Source organism: Colletotrichum abscissum (genome assembly GCF_030869225.1).
Source record: "Colletotrichum abscissum strain IMI 504890 chromosome Unknown Scaffold_3.1, whole genome shotgun sequence".
NCBI lineage: Eukaryota > Fungi > Ascomycota > Sordariomycetes > Glomerellales > Glomerellaceae > Colletotrichum > Colletotrichum abscissum.
The window spans coordinates 73,770-92,729 of NW_026850209.1; the positions used below are offsets into that span (position 1 = coordinate 73,770).

At 54.2% G+C, this 18,960-nt stretch overlaps 7 protein-coding genes across 7 annotated transcripts; 2 read left to right on the top strand and 5 right to left on the bottom strand.

Annotated features, from left to right (window-relative positions):
* Positions 1-573: 573 nt before the first annotated feature.
* On the bottom strand, positions 574-3,513 carry CABS01_01381 (uncharacterized protein; the record flags this gene model as incomplete). The annotated part of the gene is made up of 3 exons (XM_060534761.1): positions 574-675; positions 731-3,346; positions 3,412-3,513. The coding sequence occupies 3 exons, from the start codon at positions 3,511-3,513 to the stop codon at positions 574-576; spliced, it is 2,820 nt and encodes a 939-aa protein (XP_060397950.1).
* A 1,442-nt stretch (positions 3,514-4,955) lies between these two features.
* Positions 4,956-5,213, top strand: CABS01_01382 (uncharacterized protein; the record flags this gene model as incomplete). Its single annotated transcript, XM_060534762.1, has 1 exon — positions 4,956-5,213. One exon carries the CDS (start codon positions 4,956-4,958, stop codon positions 5,211-5,213), a length of 258 nt encoding a protein of 85 aa, XP_060397951.1.
* A 1,492-nt stretch (positions 5,214-6,705) lies between these two features.
* On the bottom strand, positions 6,706-7,213 carry CABS01_01383 (uncharacterized protein; the record flags this gene model as incomplete). The annotated part of the gene is made up of 2 exons (XM_060534763.1): positions 6,706-6,951; positions 7,034-7,213. 2 exons carry the CDS (start codon positions 7,211-7,213, stop codon positions 6,706-6,708), a joined length of 426 nt encoding a protein of 141 aa, XP_060397952.1.
* A 796-nt stretch (positions 7,214-8,009) lies between these two features.
* Positions 8,010-9,513, bottom strand: CABS01_01384 (tRNA (Adenine-N(1)-)-methyltransferase; the record flags this gene model as incomplete). The annotated part of the gene is made up of 3 exons (XM_060534764.1): positions 8,010-9,029; positions 9,126-9,361; positions 9,426-9,513. The coding sequence occupies 3 exons, from the start codon at positions 9,511-9,513 to the stop codon at positions 8,010-8,012; spliced, it is 1,344 nt and encodes a 447-aa protein (XP_060397953.1).
* Positions 9,514-10,484: 971 nt separating this feature from the next.
* Positions 10,485-11,372, top strand: CABS01_01385 (uncharacterized protein; the record flags this gene model as incomplete). The annotated part of the gene is made up of 1 exon (XM_060534765.1): positions 10,485-11,372. The coding sequence occupies one exon, from the start codon at positions 10,485-10,487 to the stop codon at positions 11,370-11,372; it is 888 nt and encodes a 295-aa protein (XP_060397954.1).
* Positions 11,373-12,640: 1,268 nt separating this feature from the next.
* CABS01_01386 (uncharacterized protein) lies at positions 12,641-13,735 on the bottom strand (the record flags this gene model as incomplete). Its single annotated transcript, XM_060534766.1, has 2 exons — positions 12,641-13,155; positions 13,246-13,735. The coding sequence occupies 2 exons, from the start codon at positions 13,733-13,735 to the stop codon at positions 12,641-12,643; spliced, it is 1,005 nt and encodes a 334-aa protein (XP_060397955.1).
* A 674-nt stretch (positions 13,736-14,409) lies between these two features.
* Positions 14,410-18,156, bottom strand: CABS01_01387 (permease; the record flags this gene model as incomplete). The annotated part of the gene is made up of 9 exons (XM_060534767.1): positions 14,410-15,330; positions 15,978-16,278; positions 16,326-16,450; positions 16,507-16,987; positions 17,034-17,501; positions 17,553-17,646; positions 17,692-17,788; positions 17,840-17,929; positions 17,980-18,156. The coding sequence occupies 9 exons, from the start codon at positions 18,154-18,156 to the stop codon at positions 14,410-14,412; spliced, it is 2,754 nt and encodes a 917-aa protein (XP_060397956.1).
* Between the last annotated feature and the right edge of the window lie 804 nt (positions 18,157-18,960).

An 18,960-nucleotide genomic window follows, 5' to 3' on the forward strand; every position in this document is an offset into this window, starting at 1 on the left:
AGCAAGCTTTGAGAGCTTGTCCAGTTCCCCAGGCGCTGCGCCCAGTTACCGAATGTTCCCAACTACCTTGACCCTTCCACCACGAGCCACAAACAAGATAGCTCGTGTACCAAAGAAAAGAAGAGCGTCTCTCGTCTCCAAGTTGCTCTGCCCATAAACACCCCGTCACATGATGCTGGCCCCGTCGGTATGCTGCGTGGAAAAAAGAGGATGAAAAATAAACGATCCGTCTCGGCTGCTGCCCCTGATCACTTGTGTCGTAGGAGAAAAGTTGATTGCCAGGTGTGTTTGTATCACTTCGTAACTCCGTCGCATTCTTTCTTTCGACTTGATCTTCTCTTGCGACCCAACTACAAGCCTGTTTTGCTCTCTTGATATGTTTCTTCCTCTGCCTCTCTGTTCTGCTCTCTTTCTTCCAAAAAAGCATCGTCATTACTCATTTGTAAAGGACGCCTCGGTGGTATTTTCCTCCCCAAGTCATATCATGAAAGATCGCTCAATATTGGGCCCTTTTTCTTCGTGTTCAACGTCGTCTTCATACGCAAACGCTCAAACTGCGTCCACATGCTCTCGTCATGTAGAGTAGTACTTGCGGAGTTCTGTCTGATCCTCAGGCCGCATTTGGTTCACAAAGTCGTTGAACTGAGGAATCATTTCCCGGTACATGGTAATAACCTAGGATACGTCAGTAAATATCGCTACGTGTGGGAGGGGGGTTAGAGATGCTGACCTTCTGGAAGTGCTGGTGCAGTTCGGCCTTGATTGGGTTCCTCAAAGCAATGTCCTTGTACCTTGCAATGGCAACGAAGAGCTGGGGAAGCGCCTTCTCCATGGCCTGGGGGTTCTGTCCAACGACCAGGGTAAAGCCCTTGAAGGCAGTGGCCTTCTCTTCCAGGAACTCGACGTGCTCTATAGCCGAGAGGAAGTCTTCGGCAAAAGTTGGCAGTTGAGGGGCTAAGACTTCAGAATTGTGAATGCCGAGGCGACCGAGAGCAATGGCTGCGTTCTCGCTGACGGCGTTCTGAACACCAGGGTTCGAGACGATCTCGACCAAACGCTGCAGGAGTTCGGGGACAAAAGGTGAGATTGCACTGCTGTTGACCATGACGATCTCGCCAGCAGACCAGCATGCATTGTTAACAACGCTGAAGCCACTGTCAATCTCCTCGTCGAGAATGTTGTCGAGATCCAGCTGCTTCAGCAAGATGGGGAAAATTGAGTTCAGGTGCTTCTCAAGCTGGGGAAAGACGTATTTCGCGCAATCTCCCAGCAGAGCGTAAGCTGATTGCCGGACATCGTCCTGGGGATCCTCGAGACAGAAACCGAGAAGCTCGAAATATGTTCCCTCTGAGCCCCTGACTAGCTCCTGCTTCTTGTCCTCCTCTAGAGACTGGATAATAGCACTCAACAGGTCGAGACTGGTGACGAGAAAGTCCTTGTCTGGGGAGTCGAGTGTTGGGTTGTTGGTGGCCTGCAGACTTTGCTCGAGGTTCGTGTGGATAATGTTGACGCATCGTACGAAAATAGGCTGCGCATAAGGGGTGAAGGCAGAGCCCAGCGCCATGGCAACGTAGGAGAGACACTCTAGCAGGGGGAAGAGCTCCCGCGAATCGTCGCTGACCTTTTGGTAGCGTTCGATCAAGGCCGGCATCAGTAGGCTCATAGCGTCCGGCTGAGCAATAACGGGACCAATGTTCTCCGCCAAGGTCTGAACGCAGTCGTACAGGATGTACATGTTTCTGTCCTTGTACCGGGCAAAACACTGGACGAACTGCTGCAGAATAGGGATGCAGTAGGGCTCGAGAACCTTTCCGGACTTCTCTTCAAGGTTGGCAAAAGCGGATGCCGCAGCTTCTTGGACCTTCTTGTTCTTGTCGAGCATCTTGCGTAGGATGCCTTCCATCATGGGCTCAAAGTAGGTGACCTTTTGGTTCTGGTCGAGGTTCGCGGCCCACTGTGAGTAGCGGCCGAGCGTCCAGCAGGTAATCTGCCTGACAATGGGCTCGTCGTCTCCGAGAAGTGAGAGGAGGTAGGGGACAAGCTCCGGCAGGTGGGGAGTAACGGCGTTGATGGTTCCCTCAGCGACTGCGCCAAGAGCGAGGACAGCAGCCTCTCTGTATTGCCACTCTTCGTGCTTGAGGTTGCTCGTCAGGTACGGGAGAATCGCAGTGAAGACGGGATCGGAAAAGTCACGCGCAAAGACGTCGAGAGCAGCGGCGGAGCACTTGCGGATAGTCCAGCGTTCGTCGGGGTTCTCGTCGCCATCGTCAAGGTCGTCAATCTCGCCCTCTTCCAGATCATCGTCCATGCTAGCCAGCTTCTCGTAGGCATTTCCGTTCTGGGCGGTATCGGCTGAGGCCTCGCCACCCTTACCCCTGGCCGCCGACTTCTTGGCGAATTGAGGCTTGATGTCCTCCTCACGGTCTTCTTCTTCCTCGTCGTCTGATGCACCACCGAGAAGGGCAATATCCTCCCCACTGTAGACCATGCACTCCAGCAACACGGGGATGATCTTGTCGAGGTAGGGCGTCAGGGAGCGCCACAGGTCCTCATGCTCGCCAACAGCCAGCCAGAATTCGGCGGCTTCGCACGCCAGATCTTCGTCATCACTCTTCTGTTGGGTGATGATGTAGTCGACGAGGCCGGCAATGTGGGGCTGCAGCTTGTCGGGACGGGTCTCGACCAGCTGGACGAAGGCGTGGCACACCTGGCGGCGCACATCGGGGTGCTGGTCGCCAGCCAGGATGAAGAGGTGGTTGAGGAGGCTGTCGATGTTGTTGAGCATGGCCTGAGACTTGCGCGGGGTGAAGACGTTGATGGCAGTCAGGGCCTTTGCGCGGACCTTGGGCAGCTCGCTCTTAGTAGCCTCGATAAACTTGGGAAGCAAAAAGTTCAGAGGGCGTTGACCATTGTGCTCGCGCTCCAAAACCTTGACGTTGTCCTCGCAAATCTTGGCCATAGCGGACATGGCGCCCTCCTGGCCTTCGTTGGAAACCTGACCGTTCTCGTTGGAAATGAGGCTGAGCAGCTGGGGAAGCAATTCAGGCCAGCTCAAGATACCACCTCTCCTGATGATCTCGGTCGCGATGTTGCCGGCGTAGTTGCGGACTTGGGAGTTCTTGTCTTGGATACCGAGGGGAACGGCCATCTTGATGAGGGCCAAGCTGTTCTCGGGGATCTGCTTGTAACTGGTGCGCACGTTGTTCTTCAGCATGATGGCGGCGGCAGAGCGCACGAGGTGGAAGTCTTGGGCTGAGCATTGTACACCCTGGGGAGGATCAGCTCTGGAGAAGAGGTAGGCGAGGTAGTTGTTGAAGTCGGGAGAGGCCTTGGCCTGCGTGAGCATCTGCGCATCAATGGCGGTTAGCAAGGGTCGCAATGGGCGAAGGGAACGAATGGTGGGCAACTCACGATCTCTGCCTGCTTCTGCGCATTCTTGTCGAATCCGCTGAGCGAGTCCTTGAGGCAAGCAGCCAGCTGGCTCAAGGACTCTGGGGTCGGCTGCCAGGCCATGACTGGCGCCTTTCTGGGGGTAGTTTGGAAAAAGAGATGTTAGACCAAAGCTGGCGACTTGTGAGGTGGTCGAGAATCGGGGGAGGATTCGAGCGACGGAGCGATGGTGTGAGGTCGATCGGTCGGGTGGTTGTCGAGCACGGCGGGAGGGTAGAGAGGGGCAGTCGTTGAAGTTGTTCGGCCAGGGCCACGGTCGGTAGTGAGGGCAGTGGGCGTTGACATTGGCGACTGGCAACACACTGACTGGCGAAATGGTGGGGTCGGCCTGTCAGCTTTTTTTCGCGATAACTATGGTGCGGCGGAGTAGCGGGTAATAGGTAAGGTACCTCTGCACGAGACCGCCTCCTAACGGTACCTTGGATATGGTATTTTGAGCGGACGGAGAAGGGCCAATGCGACTCAGGAGAAGGTACCTTGGGCAGAGGTGGGATCAGTGAAGGTCCCCGGTCCAGGAAGCACAGAGTCGCAGCGCTAGTGGTCCGTCGTAGCGCATCTGGGCCCGTACCGTGGACGGTACGCCGTAATAAGGTCAGGTAGTCGTAGCGAGGGCACGCCGCACTGCAGCTTTCATCTCAGTATCATGTTACCTTTGAGCAAAGACAGCTAAGGTATCTATACAGTAAGGTAGGTGCGTTGGCCCCCAAATGGCCTGCTTTCTGTGGGCGAGATGACGGGTTTGAGGCGTCTGTTTTCCGTTCGAATGACCTGAGCAGGTGAGGCAGGCAAGGAAGGTGGTCAGGAGGGCAGATGCACATGTGCGAGTGAGAAGTACAGCAAGTACTAATTTTAGCCGTGCCGTGTCGTCTTCCCTCTCTGAGGTCTGTCCATCCCAACAGTCGTGGCGATGAATATACAAAAGTTTAATGTGCTGAGCTGTCATCTGTGTATCAGTGTCGTGTAAAAGAACATGTGTGTATCGATTGCCTGCCCTCTCCTCTCTAACCACGAGCCTCTTTCCTCGTTGTCTCCAACATTCAGGCAGATATATATATGTCACTGTATGTACGGGTACCTGTTCACCACTCGATAATGGGAAAGCAGGCTGTGAGATTTAAGTTCACAACTTGTTCAGTGGGCATGTGAATGGGGTTGGGGTTTTGGGGCAGAAGCCATAGGAGGAGTCCGATGGGATGAATAGGTGGGAAACGTCTAAAATGGCAGGCAGTTAGAAAACCGGGAAAACGATACGGTAAGGGATGGGAACTCAAGACGGTTGCAAACGGCAAAGTGAATGTGTAAAATGGAGGGTGGTCCGTCCTGCTGGTCGGCCCTTCCGCCGATGTATGATGTGTGTCGGTCTCACGCTCCGTCCAGTCCAGGTACTTGTGGTCCTTCCACAAGCTGCACTGCTGCCCACCATGAGGAGAAAAAATCTTGAGCTCATGGAACTGTGGACGAATGGAGTTCCGTCTTCCTCTCGCAGACTGTAGTACCTTTACTTTATGGCCCGTGCTCTTTCCTACCCCTCGTTCCTCCTGCGTCGACCAGATGGGGCAGGCACCGCAGGCTCTCCCCCACCACGCCATGTCGATAAAGTCTGTCGTTCCTGCCAGGGTTCACTTTTATCTCAGACAGCACGTGGGTCACGCTTGCTCTTGCCGTTGTGCCTCAGCGCTGGAATTCGAAAGAAAGTTTCCAACATCTTCGATTTGCCGCCTCGTAAGCACGCCAACTCCAGTCCAGCATTGGGGTCGAGTTGAAAGTCTTGAACTAGTGGATGATCTTCTCAGGGTAGAATCTGGGACAACTGACTTGGAACACGCGAAAGAAGAGACCTTGACCGACCCCTGCAACTGTCAACTAACCCCTTGAGAACGAGCACTTGCTTGCATCTTTTCTCTCTTTTTGACGTTGCCAGAAATGCGGTGGGACCCCACAAACGTCGCACAGGCCTCAGAAAACATTAATTCGTGCACACCGCAAGTGACAATATCCTCCCATAGCCATTCGTATACTGTAGACACTTCCTATTCCCTCGACAACTCTAGATCTGTTGAATCCTTAGATGGGGAAAAGGAGGCGAGGATCAAACCCCGAGGGTTCAACCTGAAGTCGCAAGGGGTATTCCGCCCCCTACCCGCCCCCCTTTCTTTGGAAGGTGGACTTTACAATGACAACTCTCTCTCTGCGTCTGGCAGGGCGGGATTCATCAACCCAAAATTCTGAGCCGCACACGTTCCCAGACTTCTTGCCTTCGCGAGTCATCACCGTTAAGTCGCCGGCTCAGCGAAGGTGGTTGCTTTATCACTCGAGGCCCCCCAGTTCAAGGTATTACGTGCAGATCCTGTGACCCCCGTCAGAGCGCTTCCCGTACCTCAACTCTACGGGAGTGTTCTTCTGTAAGAGAAAGACAAAGAAGGAGGGAAGAGGCTAAACAAAAAATTTCATGAGCCGAACTTCTACCACGAAACAGGACAAAACAATCTTAAATGGGAACCATGTGGCCGAAATCAACGGACGACTACAAGCTCAGATTGCTCGGGCACGTCTTAGCCACGTTCTAGACTCGGAGAGCGACCACCTTCCAGAGATTCCAGAAGAAAGTCAAAACGTCGAACCACGAGAAGCAGTAATTGTGAGATCAGTTTTCAGAACATTCGTAGGTTCCAGAACGCCATAGTCTCCTACGTCGCACACCAAACTCCATCTAGATCACTTGCATTATTTGCACACACTGTCATAGCGGCCTCGAGCGCAGCCTCTTTAAAGAACTAGAGATGGCGGTCCTTGTTGTCTATGACGTTGGGTCCATCGCTGTCGTCCCCTTAACATTCGTCGCGCCGTACAAACTTCTCACCGGTTCGTGATGATGCGCTTCTCCCTCCCTCGCCTCTCGCACAATCAGCCCGGCAACCCCGTATGCGAAGCCGAACGGCCCGAAGCCACATGTGGGACATCACCCCTCGGTCCGCTGCGTCCAGACCCCGGGCCCCCCTCGTGAGCCCGGCACGCCGCATGTCCAACATCCCCAAGCCCTTGTGTGACTGTCACCCAATCCGCTTCAGGAAGTCGCGAGCAGCGAGTACCTCGCCCCTGTTCGCTCCCGCTACCGCTCCCTCCAGAGATCGCAAGTGGCGGCCGATAAAATGCGGTAAACAAGGGCGGGAGAATTGGAACTGTGTGACGCAAGTCTCTAGACCAGAACCCACCTTACGACAGAATATCGCTACTGAGAGTTGGGTGCGTGTGTGTTCAAGCACCGTTGACCAAGGGCTCTCCCTTGAGTTTTGCCGTGACGACGTCGACGATGGCCCGGAACGCCTCCATCTCCTCCTCCACCGAGAGGCTCATAGCCGCGCCGCCCAGGTTGATGGAGCAGCCTACGTAAACGGGCATGTTGGCCCTCTTGGCTAGCAGCTTGGCCATCCTCGTTGTGAACTCCAGCGTCGACTCCACAGAGTAAATGGCAGTTGAGATGGGCTGAGCCGGCTCAAGTCTCTTTGTTTGTGTGTCAGTGGAAAAAAAAGCTTGTATTGGTAGATTTGCCATTTGCTTTGGTGGCATGTGGGAGGGAACATACGTTTGGTAGTGCGTATACGAACGAGCCAAGTGCCGCTGGCCCCGACTGTTCGTCTTGCGTCACTGAGGTCAGAAAGAGGGTTGCTACCTTGGCCTTGGTGCTGAGGTGAATGTGGATGCGGGTGTCGAGGGAGTGGGGCAGCGGAATCGAGAGCTGCGTGACGGTGCCCGTAAAAGCCATTTTGCAAGCTTTTAGTGAGGTTGGATTCAGCTGGGTGAGAAATGTTGCTTAAAGTTCATCGAGTGAGGTTGGAGATGTAAACGCCATGGAGTGTGGAGTAGAGGGATTGGTGCCGAAAAGCGCATGCGCACTGTGTTTAATACTGTGATCTCCAACACCATCATGTAAAACCGTGGATATTCGGGATGTTTACTTTGCAACGCCATATTGTGTTCCTAAATGCGTTGGGAACCTCGTTTCAAATACCTCATTATGAGGTATTCGTCGTTCATGGGGGAGTAGATAAGATATGAGATCTCTGGTTATTATGTATTAGATCAGGCCCACGATACACTGAGAGGTCGCAAGTACTCTGATCGCGATATAATCAACTTGGCATCACCTAACTGTCACATACGACCATACCCATTGGAAAACTCGGGATCCCGTCCGCTCTCCCATAGATAAGCCAATGAGGGCCGGATTAGTAGTTGGGTCGGTGACGACCAGCGAATACCTGGTGTTGTATGTTTTTGTTTTGTTCTGGACCTCCTTCTGCTATTGAAGACGGAGGTGAGAACATAAGGGATCAGCTTATTTCCGCTAGACGTCCGGATCTTAGTGGGGTGGCCTCTTTTTTTCTCAGGTATACATGTTTGCAGTCTCTATGTGAATCTTCTCTATGGGGTTTATGAAGGCGCCTTAACGTACACAGCTATAATACAAGTATCCTACAGGAGGAACGGGAAAAGGCGATCTGAACACCTGGGAAGCTCGCCTTTTCCCCTCCATTGCTTCACCATTGATAACTCTTCCCTTATGAGCTTGTTGGCGTTTCCTTTTCAAGCAATACCTCAGTCTCGGGGACAGATGTAGTCTCAGAAATAGCTACACCCTCATCCACGCTCTCCTCTAGCTTGGCAGCTGTCGGAGGCAGCTTTGTAAAGACCGCAACAAAGCCGCCCCCGACCACTCGCGATCCGACCTTGGGCCGACAAACGATCCCCCTCGCCGCCGCACCCGTCTCGCCCCTCTCAATCGCCTTGCGAATATTCACAACCTTGACGTCCCAGTTCCGACCGCCCGTGCCGTCCTGGAACATGTCATCGCCCGACGTCGACGTCTGCAGCTCTACGACGCGGTCCTGCACCAGCGGTTGCTCCGTGTCCTTGGCCCAGACGACAAAGTCGAGGATCTGCGTGATGGACGGGAAGAAGATGACGACCTTCCCGTCGGGCTGGAGGGCCTTGACGGCCAACTCGGCGTAGTCCTGCGAGGCCGGGAGGTCGAGGATCACGTGCGAGAGGAACGCCTCGCCTCCGTTCTGAGCGAGGCGCGAGGCGAGGTACGATCGGATCGTGCAGACGTGGAAGTCGACGTCGGAGAGGTACAGGCCCCTCTTGAAGTGCCGAACGAGACCGTGCGCCATCCGGCTCGATGTCGGGTTGACGTCCAAGGTGTGGAGGATCGCCCTGCGACTCGACAGGTGCTCCTTGTACAGCGCCGCGAGTTCCGGGTCTTCGATATCGAGGGCGTGCGGTACTGCCTTGTGTACCTCCTTCTCCCCCTCCTCCTCCGCTACCTCATCTGACGCGACCTCCTTCCGGAGCGTGTTTCTCGCGTACGGTGCTGTACAAAGTGCGTCACGGAGGCGTGGCGGCAAGGGCGGGTTGGCACCGTGTATCGCGCGCGCGAGATGCAGCGTCAGCGCGCCCATGCCCGTGCCGGCCTCGAAGATCTCGACCGGCGGGCCGGCGTCAAAGTCCGGGTCTTCACCAGGCACGGGAAGATTCAGGTCGAGGAAGGACACAATGAGGTTGGCGTCCTGGGGGTAGATCTAACCCAAGGGTTGCCGCATGGCGCGTTTCAGTCTTTGTCGGCCAATTTGCTTGTTCCTCAATATTTCAGGTCCTGGGAAGAAGTCGTTTCATACCGGAGTCGCCACGCGCGGGGAGTTGGCGACGTATTGCCCGAGCGACGCCTCGAGGAGTCGCACATTGCGGCCGCCGCTGTCCTTGATCGAGTCGAGATAGGACTTGCCAATGATGTCGGAGGCGTTGACTTTGCTACCGTAGGAAAGCTTGATCGCCGCGTTCGTTCGGAGAGGAGGCGAGAGATGGAATTTGGGCTCTTTGGTCCCTCGTTGGCGTAGGATTACTACATCGTGCTCTACGCAGGGGGTTAGTTGATGTACCCAGGATGGAGTGAAGATGGGGTTTGGAAGGAGGCGCACCTCTGATAGCGTGGCTGGAGCTGTAGGCGCGGCACAACGACGGTTTGGTTCGCCTGAAAAGACTCAATGGCATGCGTCTCGATAGCATGGTGATGAAGATGCTTTCCGCGATCTTCTTATTGTCGGAACGAGCTTGCAGGGGTTTTGGGAAACTCCTGTATCAAATTTGCATTGATGAATATGATTTTCTTGTCGCATAGAGTGGGGCAGATATCTATGTAGCCGTATCTTAATTCGACCTCACTCAACCTCCAGATAGCACCCAAATTATCCATCGCCTTGGTCTTACTTCACCGTGGCCACTGGTTCTGGAAATGCATGCCATTTTGGAACTCCAAATCACTGCCTTTCCCATATATAGAGAGAATATAAGATCTAACCGTCACGACATTCACGTTCGTTATCAACGTCTGACCCAAGGTCCGGATCCCCGTGGTAGAGTTCCTTCACGTTCCATCTCAGCGTTTGCAGCGTCTTATGTCCCAATTCCTCCCTCTCCCGCTTTTTCTATCAGAATCTCGGTCTGGACGGTACTAAATCTACACATTCTAGCTCTGCATCTTCACAGAAGCCGGGCAGGCGTTGACAACGGTCCAAATATCTCAGCCTCGGGAGTGCAACATCCCCTTCTTTGGTCCCACTGGCTATGTGAAGATGAGCGCTGTCATACCCAGCACAGGGAGTCAGATGTATGGTATTGTCTATCGCCAGTGCCCAGAATTGAAGTTGAAGACATGAACCAAATCATGGGCCAAACACTAACATCGAGGTGTTCGCAATGCAATCGGAGATGCCAGGGACGGTAGCTCGTTCACCTTTTAGATGTACATACTCCCTTTTCTCATGTGGCAATTCGACCCCTTCGGCCAAATCCAAGATGCCTGATGGAGATAAAGTCCTCCTATCTTTTATATAGTCAGGTTTTATCCCTGTAGCGCTCCGATTCTCTTACTTCTCATCTAACCCCTTTTTTCATCTTCACTCAATCATTCCATTCTCTTTTCTTGTCTTAACCGGTCAATACATCTACGACGCCATCCACCACTCTAATCCATTACAATGGCCACACAACACAACGCCTGCGTCGACTTCAGAATGGGCAGCCTCCAAAATGCCCTGGCATACACCCCGCAGCCGTCGGGAGACTTTCCGTCTCCCAGGGCTGCGGAAGCGACAGACTGGCTGGCCCACATTCTCTCAGAGAATGAGTCGGGACAGTTCATGAGCCCGGCAACGCGAACCCGCGCTGAGAGACTTCATCACCTCTGTGCCGAGTCCGTCTACTGGCCTCTTTCAGATCTGATGAACCCTGCCCTGGACGCAGTCAAATACGGCCGCCATGAGATTGAGTCCCTCATCCGCATTGACGGACGGCATAAAGCAGCGGGTCTGAAGTGGAAATGCATGGCCAAGGACTGCACCGTCACGCGTTACGCCCCATACTCGAAGGAGATCGAGAACAAGCGCCGGACGATGGAGAGTCAGACATGGAGACAACTCTTCAACGGCCGCAAATCAGTCGGTCCCATCATCAAGTGTCCCTACGAGACCTCGGCCGTCTTCGCCGTCATGGACTGGGTCGACATTGACCGTATTCTCGACTTTGAGACTCGCGAGAACTCACGATGGACCGAGTATCCGGGCATCTCAGCTTTCGTCGACTTCTCGACGAAGATTCCGGGTAGACAGCCCCCGTCGAAGTTGACCAGCTACGTGGAAAACGTAGCCAAGGCGCACGGCGACTTGAATTGGAGAAAGGTGCGGAAGTTCATCAAGATGTACATCGCGGAGCAATATCCGGCGTCTCCCAACTTGTACACGGAGACCGATTGGTTCGAAAACAGGTTGCCGTTTTCCGATGTTCCCGACACGCGATACGGGATCCAGAAGAAGGCTTCGAGTCCATCGAGCGGCATGTTCGAGACCTCGGAAGAGGTCCAATGGTAGAGACGCTTCGACGAGGACTCCCCAGCTCTGTCGGAATAGACTCCGAAGTGCTGCTCTGACTATAAGGTTCTGGCGATTCGGGCGATGGCTGCCTTTGAGGCTTGAGTCAATTGGCTATAGACGTCAACTTTAGGTCTGGTCTTCGTTCTGCGGTTCGTTCGGTGTCAAACTTGGAAAACGATTGCAGACTACGAGTTGTGTTTGTGTTGTTCGGGTCATCTTCAAAGTTTCCACTTGAATAATCTGTCACTAAGAGGGCTTAGTTATCTAGTGTTGCCCTTGTTGTTACTGTTGATAGAATTACTTTCGTGAACACTGATCGTACTCTCGACCGCCATTTTCGAAGTTCAACGAGCAGTCAGCCTTACTTTCGACGTGTTGTGCTAACAAGTCGCAACCACATACCCGGTCTCCGATTTGACGGCCTGGTAGCTTGTCGTCAGCCTTCCCTTACACATTTGTGTTTTCAGCAAGATGAGAAAAGCCTTGGAATGTCATTTTGCGAAGCGGAGTGTAATGATTTCATCCCTTTTGTAGAAAAAGAATTTGCGACGTGCGTCAACAGCCCATACCCCTGCGATCCAATTACACATGTGTGGAAGTGGCCAGTCTTCGATCGATTTCACTTCGTCCATGATAGTTTCTGGTGATTGGTGGTGTGATATGAAGAAGGACGTGACCGCGGAGACTCGTTATCTGGACGATGACGAGGACCTTTCGTCTGGTGTCTTACACTTGAGATGATTCGAGATCGTACGAAGGCCGGCTATGGATAGCAATGCCATCATTGCACAGTCTCCTCCACCGAAACATAGATGAATAATGGTGCGACGATGGAAATACTTACGATGGAAGCACTTACGATGGAAACACTTACGATGGGAACACTTGCAATGGAATCACTCACGGGGGCGTAAACCATATCGAGTAACAAGGAGCTGGGGGGTAGGGGTAGTGGAAGGCAGGCACCGCCCACAGTCTCCCCTATAGTGGTAGACGCACATGATCAAGTTTGCACAGTTTCAGCTGCGATTCATGGGGATATTCTCATTCGGTCACTACCCTTAGACAAGATACCACTGCGTTCATCCACCATGGCCGCGACCAGATTATGAACAAAGGCGATCCTTCCATCCTCCTTCCTTCTGCGTGCCATCAGTCATACCCATCCATTTCAACGTAGAATCCAGAGCAAACCAAAACCACCACATCAATCCCATCCAGTGTTGATTGCTAGCCTGCTCTCTTTCTCCAACATCGTGATCGACTTAGTAGTAGCCCATGCCAGGTCCCGGCTGCGCTCCATGATGATGGTGATGGTGCTGAGGCGCAGGGTAGAAGGTGCCCGCGGTACCTCCATGGACGACCGCCTGGCCCATTCCTCCTCCTCCTCCCATCATACAGGCTCTCTGCGAAGCCATCGGGACGAAGGTTCCAGGACCGTGGTTGCCAGTACAGCAACCACCACCACCCTGGGCAGCGGGAGGAGGACCTCCAGGCGCCGCCATGCAGGCGGTCGGCATGTGCGCCTGCTCTCGGATGAGGTAGGTACCAGCGGCGGCAGGAGGAACCGACATCGGGCGGGCAGCGATCGGGGTGGCGGCGGCGGCGGCAGCCGGAGCGATGGCAGCCGGAGCGACGTCCTGGGCGCGGGCGCGCTCGTGCTCGTACTTCTTGAAGTAGAAGGCGTACTGCTTATCCATCAAACCGCGGTCGAAGAAGCGGATCTGGCCGTACGTGTAGTCAAAAGGGTACTTGCGCTCCTCGTGACTGTGAGCCTTGTCTGCGAAGCAGTTCGAATATCAGCAACGGTTTTTCCTCCCTACTTCAACGACTAGACCTCCCTTCCAAAAACAATAATAGGTAGACCTACCCATAAGCTTCCACAAGCCCTCAAGCTTGAGCCAGTCGCTCGCCTCGAGACTGATGCGGACTTTGCCCTGGCCCGCAAAGTGGCGGTAGACGTGCTCCTTGGCCTCCTGCGCCTTGTCGTAGAGCAGGGCGACAGTCGCGTCGGGCCACTTGGCCACAATGTCAGCGAGGACGCGGTCCTCGAGAATATCGTACTCGCCGGGTCCCAGGCCCCATCTGGACAGCACCTCGTCCCGCTGTCCCTCTCTCATCCACCTCTGGAGGTTTCTGTCGAGGTCTCCCACAGAGACCCAAGGCTCGGGGGCGGGGTCGGGGACGGGGGAGCGAACACGTCTCATGGCGAAATCATCGCGAGCGGACCACGGGGCGGGAATGCGATGCGTTCGATCCTGCTGGACACGTCCATTTCCATGGCCACCGCGATCGCGCTGGTCTCGGCCGTTGGCTTGAGCCTTTTTGCCGGTGGGCTGCTCTGATTTGACTCTACCCATCGTTGCAGAGTGTGGATGGGCAGGTAAGTATGGCGGTGTTGAGTGGTGGAAGTGAAAGGTGAGTTGACCTGGAAAGAGCTAGATCAAATAGCCCATCTGGTGGTGAAAGAGGGCTTAATATGTGTTCCATTACGGGGAAGTAGGGTGAAAACAATAGGGTTGTCGAGCCGACCCTGGATGAAGGGTGAAAATAGCAGCTCTCGCTTTCCGGGCCGCTCACCAATGTCGAGGCCAAAAGGACTCGGATAGACGATAGATCGACAGCCTGTCTATGATCAACAAGGCTGCGATAGTGACTTGCCATGTAGCACTAGATAGGGCCGGGGAACAGGCGTGGGCGCGGAGGGTGGCAGACAGAGCCTCAACCAACCTCGAGAGGATGATACTGATCCGGGGCGAATTGAACATTTGTTAACAAAGGCGATGGTGCCCACCAAATGTCTGCCGTCAGTCAGCCAGCTTTATCAGTACAAACTTATTTTCGCGGAATAATCTGGGGATGGGACACAAAGCAAACCAAACCAAACGAACCGAACCAAAGAAATGGTCAAGTCGGCTTCCAGGCCAGGCTCAAGTTGTGTTCGATGGCTTCATTTCCTATCACGGTCCATAGGTATCTTTCCGAAATGAACCCAAACGTAATCCCGCTTCTATTCATGGTATCATTGACACGTTTAACCGATCATCTCTTCGTCGTCGTCACCGCCGCCACCCATCTTCCGCCTCAATCTCACGGCATCCTCATCTCTCTTCCTCCGCTCGAGGCCCTCCTTGACCCAGGCATCGTATGCCGCATCGCCACCCTCAACCTTCTGCGCGACAACACCTTTCAGGACCTCGCCAGCGAAGCCAACAAAGTTGTGTCGACGCAGAGCGTTCTCGAATCTCCAGTTGCGGCGCTTCTCGTTTTCTCGCTCCAAGGTCTCGGAATCACCAATCTCCTTGGCGGCGATCCTCAGGTCACGTATCATGGCCAGCACATTGAACCGAATCTCGGAGCTGGCGTACGTAAGCATGCGGTCCTGGAGGACCTGCGTCACCTTGGTTGGAAACTCTTCGGTCGTGCAGGCGCCGTGCGAGATAGGCGCAGGCTGCAGTCCATCCAGCTCGTACAGCTTGCCATTGATGGGCGTGTAGGCGATAAAGTGGAAGGCATCCTCGGCCTCGCCCGTCTTTTGCGTCTCGTCGACGAAGGGACTGCTCTTGGCGAAGCTGTTGTGTACATCGCGGATCAGCTCAGAGTTGCTGAGTGCCTCCCCGCGGAACTCGGGAGGCAGAACCATGGTGAATTCACGGAATTCGCCAAGCTTCTCGCCAATCTCCACCTCGTTGGTCTTGTTAAGAACGACGCTCAGCAGCGCTTGCGTGCCGCAGGCATTCTGGATCGTCTGCTGGGCGAAGAAGAGGCTCTCGGCGGCATCGCGGTCGTAGGAGTCTGCTGGCCGCGCGGGCAGGCCTTCGGAAGGGTAGCGGAAGAGGAAGATAATGCCGTAGATTGGCTGCAGCGGCGCTAGCTCATCAGGAGAGAGCGTGAGCAGCTCTTCAAACTGAACGCCCTTGACACCGAGGTTCTCGAGCAGGTAGGTGAAAACGCCCTGGACGGTTAGTCTGGTGCTATTTCAATTCGTTAAAGTGACGTACTGCATCGGACTCGACTGCAACGGTTAGCAAGCACAATAGGCTGGAGCTTCTTTCGGGAGCCGCATACTGGTATTCCATCCACCACTCATCTTGGAGGCGGAGGAGGGGTAATTACTGGTGGACTTGGTGGAGGTTGGTCGCTGAGCTTTTTGAGTGTTCTGCAAGACGTCGTAATTGCTAAGTGGTTCGCGTCGCAGTCAAATCGGATTTCGCAATCGGACTGGAATTGGTAAGCTGGAGATTGAAGCTTTCATGTTTGCGGACGGAGCGCTGACCGTTGACGCAAGGTCGGAGCTGTGGTGGGGCGCGGTGGAACGGGACCAGGGTCAAAGATTCGCCGGGGCACCCAACTCTCCAAGCTCAATGCCCCTCAAGGCTTACTTTACTCGCAGACCACCAATGTCACCATTACGGCAGAGGAATTAATTCAAAGCTGGTGTCTCATTGTTGCTATCTACAATCATTGACAGCTGATTCAAGTGATATAGCCAGTAGACCTGGCACTATATTCTCGCAAGAAAATCGCCTCCCCGGTAACAGAAAATGAAGAATCTAACCCTAGACCAAGTACTTTTCTTTAGTGCACGGAACGCGGCGTGACCGCCCGCTGTGGGATCGTCACCATGTGAACACCGTCCTCCTTTTGGTCCGATGAACCCATGCGCGAACCTGGAGCGTAGGAGCTATCGTGGTCGTCCTGCATGTTAAACTGGCGCTTGCTGTCGTTGTCGCCGTTGCTGAAGCAGCTGTTGCGGACAGCACGCACAAACCAAGGCTTCTTGCCAGAGCCTCTCCAGGACCAGTATTCCTTCGCATCGTACTCGCGGGGCTCGATTCTACCCCCAGACAGCCAGACAGTCAAGGCGATCAGACCGTTAAGAACAGTGTACACGAAAACGCCCCTAGGATGGTCAGCCATGGTTAGAGAGATGTCATGAGAACAACTTACGCGATAAGGCCGTAAGCGACGCTGTACGAGAAGGGAATGAAAGTCATTACGACAAAGGATGGAAGAACATCGCCAATATAGCGCCAGTTGATCTGGGTAATTTGACGAATCATCATGCAGCCGACCTGCGACAGTTAGACCGGAACACCTCTCGAGACCTTTGGGGCCTTTTGGAACTTACCAGAACGAGCGTGCAACCAGTTGCCCAAGGCGGGATAGACGCAAAGATGGGAGCAAAGAAGATGGAGACGAGGAAGCAAAGGCCGGTGGTCATGGATGTCAGTCCGGTGCGGCCACCTTCTGCAATACCCGCACCGCTCTCGATGAAGGCCGTGACTGGAGAACAACCGAACAGTGAGCCGATGGAGATGCATGCCGCGTCGCAGCAATAGGCAATGGTAGAACGAGGGAAATCGCCGTCCTTGGGGTCGACAACGCCACAGAAACGGACCATGGAGTACAGCGTGGCTGTGGCGTCAATGATGTCGACGTAGAGGAAGGTGAAGAGAGCCAGGGCGAATTGCGATCCATTCTTTGTGACATCCCAGTCCAGGGCGTTGAGGGTGTGCTGGATTGGATGGAACGTGACGACGTTTTTGAAGAAGTTGAAGCGATTCTCGCCTTCCTCGTTATAAGGGAAGTAGGTGATGGATGTGTTGCGTCTGAAACAGTCAGCGATATTCGCGTCATGGAGTGCGGATGACTTACGGCCAGGATAAGATGGACACCAGGGCAATACCCATGATGAGAGCATACTTGACCCGGAATGACATCAGATAGGCCGTGACAAGCCCGCCAGCGAAGATTGCCGTCCACATCTTGGGGCTCGACATGATACCTCCAGCACACATCTGGGTGTCCGGGTCGATCATCTCAACAGGGCATCCGGCGATGGCGAGCGGGGTAGACTTCCAGCCTCCAGTAATGGCACCGATTCCGGCCGAATAAGAAAGTCCAATCTCCGTCAAGAAGAAGCCGATACCGACGCCGGTTGCCGTCTTGATAGTGGCGGGGATGAGCTTGACAAGCCACTGGCGCATTCCGGTAAGAGCAAGGACGATGAAGATGAGCCCCTCCACGAAGACTGCTGTCAAGGCGACACGGTAGGGAATGTTGCCTGAGCCGTTGGGGCCGACGACCTGGAAAGCGAAGTATGCGTTGAGGCCCATGCCTGGACTGTTCTGTCTGTCAGTGAATGCCAGATTTGGATACGAGACAAACACTTACGCAAGGGCCACTGGCAGATTGGTGAAGAAACCAAAGATGAAGCTAGCGAGGCCGGCGATGGCAGCAGTCGCAGTGATCAGGTCAAGACGAACATCTAGCAAGGTTAGCCGGGCTCATTGCGTGATCTCGGCCGACTAACTCTCTTTGCAAGCCTTGTAGCTGTCGATGTTGTCGCAGTCGGCTCTGTTTACCAAGTCGCACTCACAAGTTCCGCCTGTCTGCGAGAGAATGATTGCCTAGGCTGATCAGCACATAACCCTCACAGTCAGTCAAGGATATACACTCACATTGACAGCGATGATGTACGCCATGGTCGCAAAGGTGGTCACTCCCGCGCGAATCTCCCTAAAGAATGATGTATCGGGAATCTCCTTAGGCTGTCCGGGGTTAGAGAATTTGGCAACAGAGGCAGGGGGAGAAAACATACATGGCCGCTTCCCTCGAGTCTGAAGATTCGTCCAAAGGTGGACGTGGAGATTCGCTTGTCGCAGCGATCGACAGCTTTCCACATAGCATGGAATCTGTGGCCGATGGCGGATCGACGAACGGGCGACTCGACGGGCTCCAAACGCTCCATGTTGGAGTGAGTCGACATGTTGCTCATAGCGAGCGATGGAGGAAGGAGAGTCGGTGGACGAGCGTCCAGGCGACTCGGAGAGGTAGGTGGTAGTGAGTGGTAGGGAGGCCCGAGTGGTGAGGAGGTTGTGGTACAGGACTCAGTACAAAGGAAGAAGGTTGAGATGTCTCAGAGTCCTGTACGAGGCGAGGCGGGAGGTGGTTGGCACACAATCGGCGAGGAGGCAGGAGGGAAAAGAATGAGGAAAGCCGCAGGAGAACCTGGAAGTGAGGTCCGGCGGGTGTTGGAACCGAGATGGGAAGGATTGAGTGGAAGAAAGGAATGTACAGTGAGGTGACGAGAACCTGAGGCAAGTCCAATATTCGGAACTTGGAAGAGGTGGTACCCAGAACGGCCTGGCAACGAGACCGAATCCTGCGGGAAGGATCGATAAAAGAGCTGTCTTGGAAAAGGAGAAGAAAGGGAAGGCAGATGCACCGTTGGAGAAGAAAGTGAAGGTGCGTTAATGGTCAATGGAATGCCTAGAGAAGGGAAGAACCTGGAAGTGGAAGGGGCGAAAGTGGCAGGATGAATTATATCCTTGCTCGCTCCTGCCCATGTCTACTGCACACCTGCACACCTGCAAACGACCCCATCGTAGGTACCTACATACCGATACCTTACCAGACTTGCCTACCTACCTCAAGCTTGTACATGCATCTCCTGCATCTCCTGGGCGACATCCAATGTCTCTTCTTCCCCCCTCTTCCGAGAAGGATACCTTTCCTCGCCGAGTTGACCCTGCTTTAGTCTGCCACTTTCTGAGGTACGCCAGTGAAAGAGGGTGTACCA